Below are 15,444 nucleotides of genomic sequence, written 5' to 3'. Positions count from 1 at the left end.
GGTTGAACACCTGCTGGTGAAAGAGTCATAATATTTTCTGCTATTATAAAGCAACTTAAAAGAACAGATAGCTCCTCTGAGATGCCAGGTAGCTCTGCCTTACAGCTCTTTTGGAATAGTTACTTCATAAAAATTCATAAAAATGTTTTCTCTTTGTGGAAGATAAGTTGCAGTGAATGTCACTGCCTCTTTTTGAGGTATTGGCTTTGTACGCTATCCAAAGTTGTTTTTGCAGCCTGCCAAATGGAAAGTTTTAAGAATAGGACAGGCTTCCACAGAATGAAAATGTTTGTGTTTAGTTGTAGTGCAGGAACTAAAGATGAAAGGGCTCCTAAACCCGAGGGTATTCAGGTTGGATGCAGTGGTCGCTGCTAGGAATCTGAGGGTTGTGCTGCAGGCTTGGAGACCCACGTTCAGCTTCCCTCACGGAGGTCCTCTCTTAGGGATGGGTAGAGAGAAAGTTACGTTTGAAACTGCCTTTTGCCATTCTCAAGTTGAGGCGTATCAAGTAGCCAGCTGTGATGCTTCTAGGACAACCACATCCTGTGCTGAACCTGTGGGAGACTGCTTGCCCTATTTAAGCTATTCTTTATGGTCAAGACAAAATGAAAGTGGTCGGTGAGTTCAGGCAGCGAGTGTTTCTATACTTGCCCCTAGCGAAATGACCCTTAATTATGTTGAAAAATGTTATAATCTTAAAATGTGTATTTTTGAAAGCTTGCGAGTTTGTCTGCTGTCCTGCAGATTGTAGTACTGTCTGTAAATCTCTGCTAATGAGCAGTGTGGAAAAACAAAGCAAGTTACTTGCCAGTAAAGTGTGACCAAGGTGTGTTAAGGCTTATTTATAGCGCCTTTTAAAACTGTCCCGTGTTTCTGGAATAGTATTTACCTCTGTACTTCACGGCTTGAGGAACTCACTGTTCTGGGGATATCACAGCCTATTCCCAATTCTGTGTATGGCCTAGAGGTGTATTTCAGACTCTGGAAACTGGTAAGTAACCTCTGATATTCCAGCTAATACTTGTAATAAATAGGCGAAGAAATGTAACAGGTAGCATTGTTCCCAAAATGAAAGCAAGCTGTCCAAGAGCCAACAAGCCTTAATGTCCTCAGAATGTTTGTGGCTGAATAAGGACCCTGGAGAAAAGTAGGTAGGACTCAAAACTGCTTAACGAGAACGTTGAAGCAGGAAGAGAACCCAGAGATAAAGTTCTGTTGTTGAGATCCTGGTAAACACTGGTGGTAGCTCAAGGCCAGTGTGCCCACAGACACTGGGAATCCAGCTGCAGCAGCTGCTGCAAGGCCTCCCTTGAGAGGAAGGTTACATTTTTCTTTCTTCAGGGTGTCCAGCAGTACAGGGCACAAAAGTTAGTAAATGTTGGGGTGCTGAGGCAAATCACTAACGGGCTGGCCTCAAACCGAGCTACTCCGTGTGTGCGAGCACTGGAGTGGCTGGTGTAACCTGCCCGTGCTGTCGCCCTGCGTGGCTGTGCTTGTGCAGCTCTGTGGCCAAAATGTTGCTGGAGAGTGCGCCAGTTCAGACTGACAGATGAGTCTTTCACTTGGCTCTGTGTTTTGCAACCCTTTCACTTTTTTGAGGCTATTTCCCAGTGGGAGATGGGTTTCATACTGGTTCTGCACATGGTTTGTCACCTGCATGGTTTTGATGTCATTGCCATTCACAAAAATGGCAGCGAGGGGTATGGCTGTGGAAAGGCACTGGTAACGTTTGGGTAGTGGCAGATCAGGTGTGAGTCCTGTAACAAACTCATCCACTTGCTGTGGTGGGATGTCTGGCACTGGCAGGAATTAAAACTCCTTATTGGGCTAATTTTTGCTCTGGTTTTTAGCCTGTTTGGTGTCACTGAGGGTGGAATCGTCTGTCGATTATGCTGTGAGATTAGTTGCCGGATTGTTCTGAAGGCTAGCCTTGCAATCCTGGCCTCCTTAGGGCTGAATCCCAGACCTTTTCAATAGTGGCTGTACCTTTTAAAAAAAAAATTATTCCCATTTTGGAAATTGAGAGCTTAAACAAAAATAAATAAAATAAAAATGAGGGGGAGTGCATGCTGATCCCCCTAAAGGGCAGCTACAAGTAGTATTATCGACTCCCTGTCCACTGGGTGAAAATGAGGGGATATCTTTGGGGGATGAAGCTGCCAACCATCTGATACCTGAAAGAGTGAATGTGTTCTGACCTTCAGCGCAGAGCATACTAGTTTCTTGTTCTGTACCTGGCAATAGATGAGTTCTCATCCTGAACCTGTCCTTTGGAGTCTTGAAGTAGTAGTTGTGATGTGAAATGCCTTCCGCACTCCTCCAGCCTGAAGGTCTTATTTGTAGCTGGATGCTTTGAGGTGTTCAGTAAGGCAAAATCAGTGCAATGTGTAAAGGATCGGGCTGCAGATGACGGAGGTAAGTGGTGAAATCTCTTGCAGTGCTTTAAAAATCTTGAATGCTAATCGAAAATTGTACGAGGTGGACTTCTGCTTCTAGCTGGTGGTCTTGGGGGTATGCAGCATGCTCTGGCCATAGCTGCTTGCTTGGTCACTGGGAGCTGCGAGAAGTTGAAAAAACTCGGTGTGGTGTCAGGTGGAATGGAAAGGAGACATCTGACCTCTTGGAAGTTCAGCTTTGAAGTGCTGTCTTGCTGGTCCTACCTCCGTTTTTAGTGGGATTTTTTTCAAGGACCTAAGCTCTTACTAAAGCCCTCTAAATACATGCATGTGACTCCTCATTTTTCCATGCTCCTCCCTCCTAGCCTCCATGAAAAGCTTTTGAGGTGACTGCTAGCCTTTTCGATGTTGCAGTTTCCTGCAGGTGTGGGGCTGCTCAGACTTTAGGTCTGTGTTGAAGCAGGGCTTCCTTATCCTTATTCAGAGACCTCGACACTCTCTGGGTAACCTTGCAGCACTGTATGCAGGGACAGGGTTTGGTGTTTTTTTCCAGTGGGAAGGATTTTTTGCTGAGGTTACTTTCTGAAATGCTGTCTTATCGTGGTTCTGAAGATAGAATTGTTTTTGAAATGAAGGATACTGACCTCAGACGGTATACTCCTTAATGCTGAGTATGTGGGTGTTGAAGGAGAAAGCTTTGTGTAGGCCCTTGTGCTCAGTTGTGTTGTAAACAAGTTACTGGGTGAAACATTTTTGGTAGTCGGTCTGCCCTTGAGGACAGGATTGTTGTGCCACATGCTGTACAGCGAGACAATCTGTCTTGGTCTTCTGGAGTGCAAGTCTCAGTTTAGATTGAGAGTGAATTTGACACAGACTGATTGTGGCCAACTATATGGTTTCCTCCAGAGATGGAGGATAAATTCCTGTTGAAAAGATGGACCCTGTATTGAATTCCATCGATGCTCAGAAAGATGAACATCAGAGGACTTGGGTCCTGTTAGAAGAAGCCTCGTACCTCTGTGCCCTGAAGGGCAGGGCTGGAATTTATCAGTTCTGTCTTTGTGGGGATGTGTTCACTGTATACAGACCCAGGCATGCTGGTTGAAATTTCTGTGGCGATGTGGCAGACCTCTTTGCAATTACAGGCAAGAGCTGTTGCAGGTGTTTTGCTTTTAACCTGTTGAATGCAGCAATGTGCCTAGGGTGCCTTTGCTTTAGATACCTCATGGAAATGTCTCTTGCACCCCTATTCACAGTTGAATTGGCCTGTTAACAGCCTTAATGATGATAGTGTTGTAAGCCTGATGGCTTCTGTTATCCTGTGCAGGTGGCTATTGTACAAGGTGGGGGTTGTCTGGCAAGGTGAGTAGGGTGATGGTTTAAAAAATAGCTTATTCACATCCTCTTAAATATTTCTCTTTTCTTACCAGGTTTTCGATAACTATGCTGTAACAGTGATGATTGGAGGAGAGCCTTACACCCTAGGCCTCTTTGATACTGCAGGTGAGAAATCAAGTGCTTGCATCATTGTAACTGCCCAAGATTTAGCTGAGGTGGTGTTGAACATGAAGACATACGGTTTGTTTTGTTTTCCAGAAAGATTTTCCCTTTTCATCATTTTTTTTGTTCCTGACCTTTGGGGTTTTTTTGCTAAATTCAGTTTACTTATTAAAAAAAAAACAAACCACAAAACAAAAAAAAAAAAACCAAACCCAACCCGGCCAAACAACAGAAAACCAAACCAAGACAAGAAAACCCTCTACTTCTTTTAGAGCTATTTTGTGACACCAGATGACAACTTACAAACTTGCACCTCTCATCTACAGGATACCTGAAAGATAAAGGGGTTTTATGTTTTTAAACAAAACTTACAGGAAGAAGTTGTGTTGAATAAAATACGTGGATTCTGTGTAGTTTTTATTTAGTAAATAGCCTATTTTTTTGACCAAATGTCAAGACAGAATGACTAACATTACAAAATCCTGGATGTGCATGTGTGTCCGTGTTCTTAACACGGATGAAATCGGGATGTCTGGAGTTCTGTAAGCCCTCGCATTGTGTGCCTTTTTAAAATGAAAAATAAATCTGCAGGCTTCTTTGTTTATGGTTGTTAGACTGTATCTCAGTTTCTGGCTGGAGAGCTGCACAGTGATTAAACAGCTACACACATTGCTTTGCACGTGTGAAGATTTAGCAAGAAAGGGTAGAAACTGGTTCAACTGCTAGTTACCAGTCCTCAACCTGTAATAATATCAAAGTGGTATGGCAGCATCTGGTATTGTGAAGTCTTCTTCAGGAGAGTCCTTCCAGAGAGCTTAGTTGATAAGCTGTTACCTAAAATTGTCTTGATAGAACTTAACCTGACTGTTGCCAGCTGTATTCGTACAGATGCATCATTAGTGTCTTTATTTGATGAATGAAATGGTCTTAGGCTTCCAATTAAACACTGGAGCTTCAATTAGCTCTTCACATTCTTCTCCCAAATGTGATTCGTGTGCTTAGGTGTTGCAAACTCCCTAGTTCATGGATAAAGGAGGTAAGTAGAGAAGAGAGGCTCCTTCCTGGACATTGTGTAGGCTGCTGTAGGGATCAGTACTTAGATGGGTCTCTGTTATAAGCATTCTTCTACCTGTGTGGGTAAAAGCTGCGTTGGGTCCTTTTCTGCCTGGTTTTCTGTGGAGGTCCTCTAGGTTCAGGGCTCTGGAAGCTGCTGCATGCATAGACGGGCAGATCTGTGTACTGTCTAGCAACATGAGTGCAGTAACCATCTAGTAATTCTGAAAACTTAAAGTGGCTTTAGCACATGTGGGTGATGCTACGTACTTGTGAATGTAAAGGCTTTCCTTTTGGAGCTGGGCTTCTGAAGTGGCCTTTGTGCTTTAAGGGTCACCTGCTTTTTGCTAAATAGTGGCCAGCACAAATTACAGATCTTAACAATGGATAAACCCTGTATTACTAACTGTCCAATTTAGAAAGAAAACCAAAGTCCTTGTTTTGAACTTGGGCTATGAAGACAAAGCTTTCTCGAGTAGTCTGTTAACTGCAATGAATTTTTTTCATCAGTGCTTAGCTCCTCTGTGTCCAGCTAAGCATGATAGCTGTAACAAGCTGTTAGACCTCCATCTTCAAACTGTAGCTCTTTCTCCATTGAGATGTCCCCAGGGTTCGGTTGGCTCCTTCAGAATCTCAGAGGTTTTTGTCCTGCATTGTAGGCAAGAGAGTGTCAGCTGAAATCCGAGGCATTTTGAGCAAGCGGTCCTGATTTGGTTGCCAGCTGGTGCAGTAGTTTCTCTAGTGCCAGGTGTAGTTTCTAAAAACAGCATACTGCTGAATTGAGCAGGAGGAAGTTTAAGGATGAGCTCAAGCAGAGTCAGGCTGGTGGGTCAGTGCTGATGGTGCCCTGCGAGGACTGCCTGCTGTCTGTCGGACCCAGAGGGGAGAGCCTGGCTTCCCCTGAGGCACAGCCTGCGCCAGGAATTTGGTGCATTTTTGGGGGAGTGCCGCTGGACGAGCTGAACACAGTCTCACCTGTAACAGCAGCATTCTCCTCTTACTGCTTGGAGGACACTTCACTAAGCATTTGCAAGCATGTCAGAACATTCTAGTAAACAAAATTGCTTTTTTTTCCCCTCCAAACTGCAGGGTTTTTGCAGGATAATGAAATTTGATGGCATAATAATTCTAATGAATGGACTAGGTGCGGAAGACCTCATCTATAACTAGATCCATGTTCTGAAACTTCATTATAATAGAGAAAAGCGTTATGCAGTCTAAAGCGTGTTTGATCTAAAAATTTATTAGATCATATTCCTATCAGACTTCCCAACTCTCCTGTGACTTTAGGCAGCTTACTGTGACATAGCAACTGAATAAATTCTGGATTTGAAAACTAGGATCTTAGAATGTTTGGGTTCAGGGCATGTGTATTTGCTTAAGAGTTAGGATTAATCACAGTAATACTGTTGTGCCAGAATATGCACCCTACCACCTGTAAAGGGCAGTACTTCTTGTCTGGGTCTAATACTGTGTTCATTTTCTCCTCTCTAGGTCAGGAAGACTATGATAGATTACGACCCCTCAGCTATCCACAGACAGATGTATTTCTGGTCTGTTTTTCAGTGGTGTCTCCTTCTTCATTTGAAAATGTGAAAGAAAAGGTTGGTTGAACTCTGCCTAAAAATGGGGCTGCTGCAGTGGTTCTGGAAATACATCAGGCGTTATCTTAGGTGGTTAGTAACAAATAATTGTGTCTTCTCTGTCTTTAGTGGGTACCTGAAATTACTCACCACTGTCCAAAGACTCCTTTCCTGCTTGTTGGGACCCAGATTGATCTAAGAGATGATCCCTCAACAATTGAGAAACTTGCCAAGAATAAGCAGAAGCCCATAACTCCAGAGACGGCTGAAAAACTGGCCCGGGACCTGAAGGCTGTCAAATATGTGGAATGCTCTGCACTTACGCAGGTGAGGATTGGTCTTTGACTATTTTTGTTTGCTTGTATGCCATAATTTTTTTTCAGTATTGGGGAAAACCAACTCAATATGGATGTGAGAGGGTATATAAGCTCTGTTTGTGCTGTTGACGGTGTAGCTTTCTCTTCTGTCCTGTTGATCTAAGGAACAAGGAGCTGGCAGTGGTATGAAGAAAACCAGCCTGTGAAGATTAGGCATAGTGTAGAGGGGTGATGGAGGAGGATGTGCTTGCCATGTTTGCTTTTGTGTTGGAGGAAGATAACTATTGAAAACTTAGAGGGTGTCTTATGGACAGTAGGTGGGTTAAGACACAATGCAGGTCACTGTAGAAGAGAGCAGGCAAAGAAAAATAAAAACCCTATTGGAGAAGTCAGTTTTGGTACTTCGTAGGACTAGAAGCCTTCATAGTTGAGAGCTTCTTTCTCATCCTGTGCAGCTGGTGATGAGCTAAGTTTCCTGTGTCCACCTTAAGAGGCAAGTGTTGAAAGAAAATAACAATGAAGTAGTTCTTAAGATGTAAACGTGGTGACGTTGTGTGGACTAACTCGTGAATGTGAGTCTAAAGCAGGCTAAAATAGCTGATTTGAGGCCAGGAAACCTGGTTATCCTTTAAGTTAGGAATACTAGGGTGGAGTGGATGGGAGCTGTTGGCTGGCTAGCTGGCATGTTGCCTTGACTTTGGATGCCCTGGGAATCTTGTGTGCCTACTCTTGCAGAATTGGCTACAACTCTTTAACGATTTCCTTAATGTTACTGTATAAAGAATTTGTCGCTACCTGATGTGCAGGGAACTAGGGGTGCACAGTATCGTCCCTCACTCTTCTTCTCAGTTTTGTTGTGTGTTCATCTCTAGAGTTTCTTGAGTACAAATCTTTATTGCCAAACATCATGGAGCCTGAAGTTCTCCTTGTCTTGCACCTTTTGCCCAGATTGCATGTTGACTCTTCCATCTGGGATCCTGAGACTTTTTTTTTGTAACAAAGCTTTGAGTGTTTGCTGAGAAGGAAGAGGCTTTTGATGGAAAGGTGCAGGACAGTGGTGCTGGAGGTATTGTGCCAAGGCACGCTGCATTTCATCCTGGGAATCCCTGATCAAAAGGTGGCCTTGGCTGTGCTTCCTTACTGCCCACGTGCAAACTGAGGGTTAATCGTGCTTGTGCTGTAATTCTCTTAGATCCGTTCAGTCCCAAAATACCATTTTATAGATGGTGTCTGGCTCATCCTGAGTGCTGCTGCTAACTAGGCTGTAGAACCTGATAATTAGATAAATACATACCAGGACTTTTGTCCTGTATTGCTCACTGAGACCCTTTCCTCTATCTTTAAACTTGCCTTGTTTAGTCTGCTCAAATTGCACGGGAGCACCTAGAATTACCCGAGTAAGAGCTGACATGATTAAAAGTTTCAGTGTTTATCCTTTTTTTTTCCTCTTTTCCCCACTTCCAGATAGACTAAACTGTATCTGTTGCAGAGAACATCGTTACGCACTTGGAAGCTCAGCCTGAATTCTTCCAGCACACTAGTGCTTGCAAACCCATTGATGGTTTTAGGAATCAAGAGTAACCTGGGAGGAGGTTTCAGAAGCCTTCTCACCTGGAAGACTAGTCAGTTCGCATCTGCTCTGTTCATCTTCATTTGTTGTTGACTCCCCTCACAAAACACCTTTTTCCTCAGCTGTCAGTAACAGCTGCCAAACAGAAGTGTAGATTATCTACAAAGGGTTGTTTGAAGTTCCCGGCACTGATCTAGCTGGCAGCTCGTTAAACACAAGTCGGCTGGCTTCCCTAGCCAGGAGGGTTGTTTTCTTACCTGCCAGGCAGTGTTGTAGTAGCTGGTTTCAACTAAAGCTAGACTACCTGCCTAGCTCAATCTCTCTTTACCTTGGCTCCTGTCTGCACAGTTCACCTCGGCAGTCTAGGCTGTTTTTTTCCTTCTCAACTAATTTACAAACGACTTTGACACCACAGTAGCAAGTGATCATAAAATCCTGGAGCCAGAGCATTTTGGTTTTTTTTCTCCTGGGAGGAATTTGCTTGTTTGTGTGGAAGAATCGATGTTCTGCAAGTACGAGGTGAGTCCTTACGAGGCTGAGTTTCTGAGTCTTTTCTGTAAAGACAGAGTATCTTCTCCCTGAGTTTGGATGACTGCAGTACTGAGGGGTCAGTTCTCTCTCCTTTCCTCAGGTTGTGGAATCCCTTTTTGTGATGAAGGCACTTTCAATGTCTGTCTTCAACTTTTCTCTAAAAAATAGTACCCAATACCACTGTAAAAAGTAGGTAACACTGCTATTAGGAGAGGGTGACTGACAAATAGATTACAACTAAAATGATAGTTGCTTCTGTTACACTTAAGAGTTAAATGGTCTGAGCAGACTTTCTGAAGCTCAATGCTGGTACCTAACACAAGGGAGAACTTTGAAATTGGTTCCTTCCCCCCCCCCTCCCCCCCCCGATGCTGGGTTGACAGATTTTTATAAAGGGTCTTAAACTGTCCATGAATGGAGGGGGTGAAGGGAGCCTGAGCTCTGCCTGTTCCCCAGTGCAGCACAGAGCCATTACTTGAGCCAGAGTATTGAGGTCTGTGTGCCAGTGGCATCCAACACAGTTCCCTTCCTGTGGCTACTCTTGTATCATCCAGGCTCTTAACCCCAGGCCCATTTTTCACAACAATTTTGTCCCTGTGCTGTTTGTTTTTCTCCTCTTCCCTTATCCCACGTTTTTGTTAGGTCCTTCAAAACAAACCCCAGATTCTGTTCTCTTGAACAAATTTTCTCCTGTGCAACAGGAAACCGAAAGAGAAGTCCCTGAGTAGGAGAATTAAGGAAGCAGATTTTCTTGACTCTTGGCCTGCCTGGGTTCTTAATCTATCTAACAGTACATAATTGAGTTTATACTGCGACTTCATTCTTGCAAAGAAAGAAGAATTTTAATTAGTACTTCACATAGGCATTATTTATCTGAGGTCTCTAGCTCTTTTGTCAGCTGGGTTAAAAAAAAAAAAAAGTTGCTGGGGAAGATGTACAGGATGATTGTACATGGTAATTTTCTTAACTTCTGTTCTTTCAAGTATAATCTTGCTTGTAACGTGATGGACTTAAATGCTTCCAGATGGAATTGCCTTAGAGATTGCCCGTGTATGTGCTTCAGTAAAATAAGATTAAAGACCTTTTTAAAGCGTTATACCCAGTCGAACCTGTGAGGGAGAAACCAGTTACATTTAAATGATATAAAAAAAAAAGAAAATTAAAATCTTAATTTTGCAAAGACTGCAATTATTTACAGGAAGTAATTCAAGTTTTTCTGTTTGTTTTTAGCTGGGATAAAGCATTTCTTCTGAATTTATGAAGGTTGTACTCATGACAGTAGATTTAGGCGAGTCCAGTTAGCATAAACTGAGCCAGGTTTCACTCCTGGTGTTCTGTGTAACTTGGCAGGGTTCTGTGGGAGTGGTAACACACTGCAGTGTTCCTGTTGTGCTTACAGCAAACCCAACGCATGCTTCGTGCTCCGGTGTGATCCCTGCAGACTCCTTGCAGCTCTGTGACTGCTTGTCTGGTGTTGGAGCTCCGTTATTCCAATCCTAACACCGTTGCTGTTTTTCCCGTGACTTGAGTGGTTATACTTGCTTTGGTAACTAAACTGAATAACTGAAATGCATCGTTTCCATGCTGGCTCGCAATGTCGAAATAGCAGCGCTGGTAAGGTATTGCATCGCTTCTTAAAAGACCGATAGCTAATGTCTGAAGGTGATGATGGCTTACCAGAGAGGTACTGCTTCGATCCCAGATCCTGTTCTCCCAGCCATCTGGAGATCTTCAGTTATTCAGGGGCTGAATTCACAAAGTAGAAGAGTTGTCTGGAGTCCTTGCTCTGGACTAGCTGCCGCTGGGGAAGTTGGCAGCAGTAAGTCGGTGCATCTGAGGTGCTTGCTTATCCGCAGTGGGTGACTACAAAAGGTTTACCTGACCTTTTGGATCCCCGTGGTGGGGCAAGCTGCTCTCCCCTGTGTTTATTCCCTTGTAAACTCCCAAAGTGTACATTCAGCAGTGAAGTGGAAAGCACCATCTCTTGTGTAGCCCCTCCCACCCCTGTGTTCTTGCCAGTTGCTGCTGTGTTTGTGCCTCTGCCCTTCTGGGTGTTCATTTTGTCCAACTTGGTCTGTCACGTGTCCTGTCTGTCTCTGACATTGACTTCTGGGTCATCTACATGAGATTTCCTCCTGGGATCTACTTTGTTTTTTGCAAAGTAAATCTGTTTACTGCCTCTGTGAATTCAGCCTGGTCTATCCTGAATGCTCTTTGTATCTGCTTGTTTTTCTCTAATCCTCTAACCTGGCTGCTGTTTTTTCTCCTCCCCTCTGTCTTGTAGAGAGGTCTGAAGAATGTGTTTGATGAGGCTATCCTAGCTGCCCTCGAGCCTCCGGAAACTCAGCCCAAAAGGAAGTGCTGTATATTCTAAACTTTCTCCTTCCCCTCTTGCTGCTGCTTCCTCTGTCCCACTACTGTAGAAACCTGGTTAAAAAAAAAAAAAAGAATAAAACCACCTTGATTGAAAGCTGTTGTGTCTGCTTACCATCTTAGAGCAACCTCTGTATTAACTCTTGGACTGAAAACAATATATTTAAGCTCTTTAGTAAAACGTGACCGTGGAACATGAACTGGACTCGCTTAACTCTCTGCTGCTTGGGTTGCCAGATGTGGGTAGCTTTATAATTCAGGCTGTTTGGGGGAAAGGATCTGGTTACAACATCATTATTTAAAGAAAGATCAAAAGAATGAGACATGTTGTTTGATCTTCCTGAATCCAGCTGGAAGAAACGATGCGTGTGTTTTTCAATTTCTACTTGTGACTCTTGTTAACTGTATTTGCATGACAAAAGTACATGAAACGGTGATCTGCAAGTTACGCTGTAATGTGAAGGGTTTTCTGGTTCTCCTTTTGTGCAGTGAGATGTTTTTCTGTTGCTATTGCTTTGGCTGTCTGTGCTATAGTGGAGTATTTGTCAGTCCTTGGGGGGAAGGAAATATCAATGTACTTGCTACTGCTTTATGAACTGTTAAAATTCTTGCTTTCCCTAACATGGTAGACCTCTTCGTTTCAATAATAGATCCTTAAGCCTGTTACTGTAAGATGTAAAGCTGCTTCTTAATATCATGCTTCTGATTTTTATTGTTTGAAGGAGAAAACATCAATTGTAGCTTGTCTTTAAATTTTGAAATTAAAAATTGCAGTTGTTTGTATAAATGACTGATGAAGCTTTATTCCGATTTGCATTTCCTGGCTTCAGTTTAACACTTAACGCAGCGTACAGTACCTGCTTCGTCCTCCTCCCATCTTGACTTCTCTGATGCCATGCACAGCTTCTGGGCTCTACCTGGCTGCTTCTAACCATCGGGTGTTTGGGGCCGGAGGTGTGACCAGCGTGTGTACCGGACCGATTTATCTCGTTGCATGCTTGCCTTGTCTCTTCTCTCCCCTGACACCTGGGTGCCTGCGCTGCTGTACCTGACGTGCTCCAAACTGAGCTCTTCCATTTGTATGCGGCACTTTCTGCTTTGTCATTAGCATGTGAAACATGTTAGTAGCCAACTAATGAAAAAAAAAAATTGCCTTAGGGAAATGACTTTGGTACGTGTGTTTTTGCTTCTCGTGAAGTATACTGGTCTGGTCTCGAAGGATTCGCGTTCCTGTTCAGAAAATCAGCTGCTGTGCTAAGGAACTGCGAACCACAGCAACGCAGAGGAGACTCTGGGAGTTGTAGATGGCAAACCTCGATTCGGCATTGGAGGGGTTTGTCTGCCACTTGGCTTTCTGTGGTTTTGTTTGTGTGAAAACTTAAAAATGAGACTGCCCCTTTCTCTCTTTGCCCCTTTTCAGAAAGGCCTAAAGAATGTATTTGACGAAGCGATATTGGCTGCCCTGGAGCCTCCGGAGCCGAAGAAGACTCGCAGGTGTGTGCTGCTATGAACATCCCTCCATGGCCCCTTCTGCAAAGCTGGTGTTTGATGTCATACTAAAAGCAATGTTTAAATCAAACTAAAGATACAAATTTTAAAATTTGTTTTCGCAATAATGACAAATGCCCTGCACTCCCATCTCCCCCACACGATCCTTGTGTGAGATGAGAATGTTAGTGTTTATTCCCCAGTGCCCCCTCAATTCAGTTAAACTAGTTAATTTTGAGTAATTATGTATTATCAGAAAACACTGATCAGTACTAGTTTTTTATTTTGTTTACTGTTTCTAATTTTTGTTTAAAATCCAGGCATGCTTGTGATGACTTTTTCCGTAACAGACTAATTCTAGGCTGTTTTACTGAAGCCTTGTCCCCTATGCAAGTCTGGCAAGACTTGGTTCTGGTTTCAAGAACTTCTGGGGCTTATCTGCAGCCAGCCAGCAGCCTGGGTGTGAGAAGACTTTAGTACTAAGAGAAATACAGGAAAGTAAAATGTCCCAAGCTGGTGCTCCTCTAAGGAGGAGTGTAGAAAATGTATCTGCATCTCCTCTGAAGTTGCCTTGTATCTCTTCCCCTGGCTTTCCACTGTGCAGGTCATGAATTTCTACCCCATCCTCTAAGTTATGAAGCCTTAGGAATAGGAGAATCTTTTTCTCTGGATGCACCATCAGACTTGAAACTAGCTTGCCAGTCTCTTTCTTAATCTTTCACATTCTAAGCTTTTGTCACGTGGTGAAGAAGTAACGGCATCTTTTCAAGCACGCCCAACTGATGCAGTTGGCTTTTAACAAATCCATCTCTTGCCAGTCCTTAATTATTAGAGAAACTTTACTGTGACCAGTGTATGCACTGCTCTTTGGACACTCTGAAGGCAGGTGGTGTATGTTAAAAGACGAGTTCTGGAGCTGGCCCTGGTGGTGCATCTCTTGCTGGATGGTTTGTCATCCTTCAGGGAGGGGTGGAAAGCTAGACCTGTGTCAGTAGGAGGGGACTGCAGGGAAGGGTTTCTAGTGTTTAGCGTGGCACCATATAGGGACCAGTTGAGGGAATCCCCTTTTTCTGCATTGTGCTTCTAAGTAACCTTGAACCTGTAAGATTGGCTCCAGCCCGCTGAAGATTGTGTGCGGGGTCTTTATGTAGACTGACTGCAACGTTGGAGGGATTTTACCAAAAATATATTTCGGCTTGCAAATTCGAAGTTTTTTAAGACTTAAGGAATCTTCTCCATCTTCCAAAATTCCGATTTCTTGTAGACTCATTAGTGTTGAACCAATGCTTTTTCATGTCTAAGTTCTTTGTATATGCATTCTTTTCAGATGTATTAAACATAAAGTATCTTCACAAGCCTGCCTGAGGGTAGTTATTTACCTTGCCTATCTCTTGAGTGTGGAGGACTTGTAAATACAGATTTTATCCCCTTGCGAGCCCTACTCTCCTCCTTGCAAGTTAGTTTGGGTCTCTCCTTAATGCTTAATCCTGTCAGCTCATGTCTTCCCTCATCTCTGCTGCTGGCTTCAGTTCTGTCGAGATTGCTCTAATCTTTGCTGCAATGTCCTTGCTGTCATACCCAGCGCTGAGGAGAGGATACGGTGGTTCTCAGTGGAATGAATGCTCCTTGTTGTGTGTGTTCCCAAATACGAAAAGTTGGCTTTTGGGGGTTATTGGGCTCTTGCACGTCTTTTGTCAAGAAGCTAGTCTTTGGGGAAGTTTCCTGTTCTTCCCTCTTCATGGGCAGATAGCAAAAAAAAAACAAACCCTAAAGGGACAAATGACACCATACCCATCTCCCTCCCAGAAATGCACATAGGGTTAATTACACCTTTTCATTAATTCCCTAAAGAAAAGGTGAAGTCTCACACTGTTGATGCATAACTTGTATTAATGATAAAATCACATTCTAAAGGGCCTTATTAAAGGTCACTTTTATTTTAAGAAGCTGCCTTGTGAGTGCTGTAATCCAGAAGCTTAGTGTAAAATAAGTGTTTTTTCACTTTCCCTAGCAATTAGTGGTGCTGTTCAACTTTGCAATTCAGTTTTTAATTGCTGTCTCTGGTGGGAGGCTTGGCTGTAGGTCTGTGGCTCCCAGTTCAAAGGACGGCTGGTACTTGTAATGCTTGGTGACAGTTCAGCGTTGGTGGCTGCTCCATGTGCTCACAGCAGACTGAAATGGGCTTCTGCACCTTCTAATAGCTAAACCAAATTTGTCTTGTCTAAAGCCAGCAGCAGGACTGGTGACCAAGGGTTTGCCTGCATGAAATCAAGCAGGAAATTGCCTCTGAAGTAGAGAACGCTTTAGGATTTCTGCTTTTAAGTAGCAGGGTTACCCTGTCAAGCTTTTTCTGTCTTGGATGGATCCTTACATGAGGGTTGCCTATAGCTGTCTGGTCCCTCTGCATAGATTTTTATGGCAGTGATCTGTGCCAGTCCTTTCATGCCGGTCCATTTGGCAAAGAAATAAAGTCTGTTCTGTTAAATTGGTGCCACGAGGTTAAACTTGGCTCTGGAGGGAATCCTGGAGGCACTGGATGATGGAAAAACATCCACTTCAAGGAGTGGTGCTGCTTCCTTCCCCTCGGTGTTGAATTAGCTTTGCAAAAATCTGTCTGATAGCTCCATAAATCT

At 43.5% G+C, this 15,444-nt stretch overlaps 1 protein-coding gene across 3 annotated transcripts in view; it reads left to right on the top strand.

The window, feature by feature from the left end:
- CDC42 (cell division cycle 42) overlaps positions 1-14,166 on the top strand; it is a 28,655-nt gene extending 14,489 nt beyond the window's left edge. For 2 of the 3 annotated variants that reach the window (XM_037380374.1, XM_037380375.1), the window contains exons 3-6: positions 3,827-3,899; positions 6,444-6,553; positions 6,662-6,859; positions 12,744-14,166. In XM_037380374.1, coding sequence (XP_037236271.1) covers positions 3,827-3,899; positions 6,444-6,553; positions 6,662-6,859; positions 12,744-12,833 — 471 coding nt within the window. In that variant the 3' untranslated portion in view covers positions 12,834-14,166. Of the gene's footprint in view, positions 1-3,826; positions 3,900-6,443; positions 6,554-6,661; positions 6,860-11,234; positions 12,460-12,743 lie in introns of those variants that run through there. The other variant, XM_037380376.1, reaches the window with a different exon arrangement.
- The last annotated feature ends 1,278 nt before the right edge of the window (positions 14,167-15,444 follow it).

This window comes from Falco rusticolus, chromosome 3 (assembly GCF_015220075.1).
Source record: "Falco rusticolus isolate bFalRus1 chromosome 3, bFalRus1.pri, whole genome shotgun sequence".
Lineage (NCBI taxonomy): Eukaryota > Metazoa > Chordata > Aves > Falconiformes > Falconidae > Falco > Falco rusticolus.
Note: the sequence above shows the minus strand (reverse complement) of the source record. Positions and strands in the feature narration are given on the sequence as shown.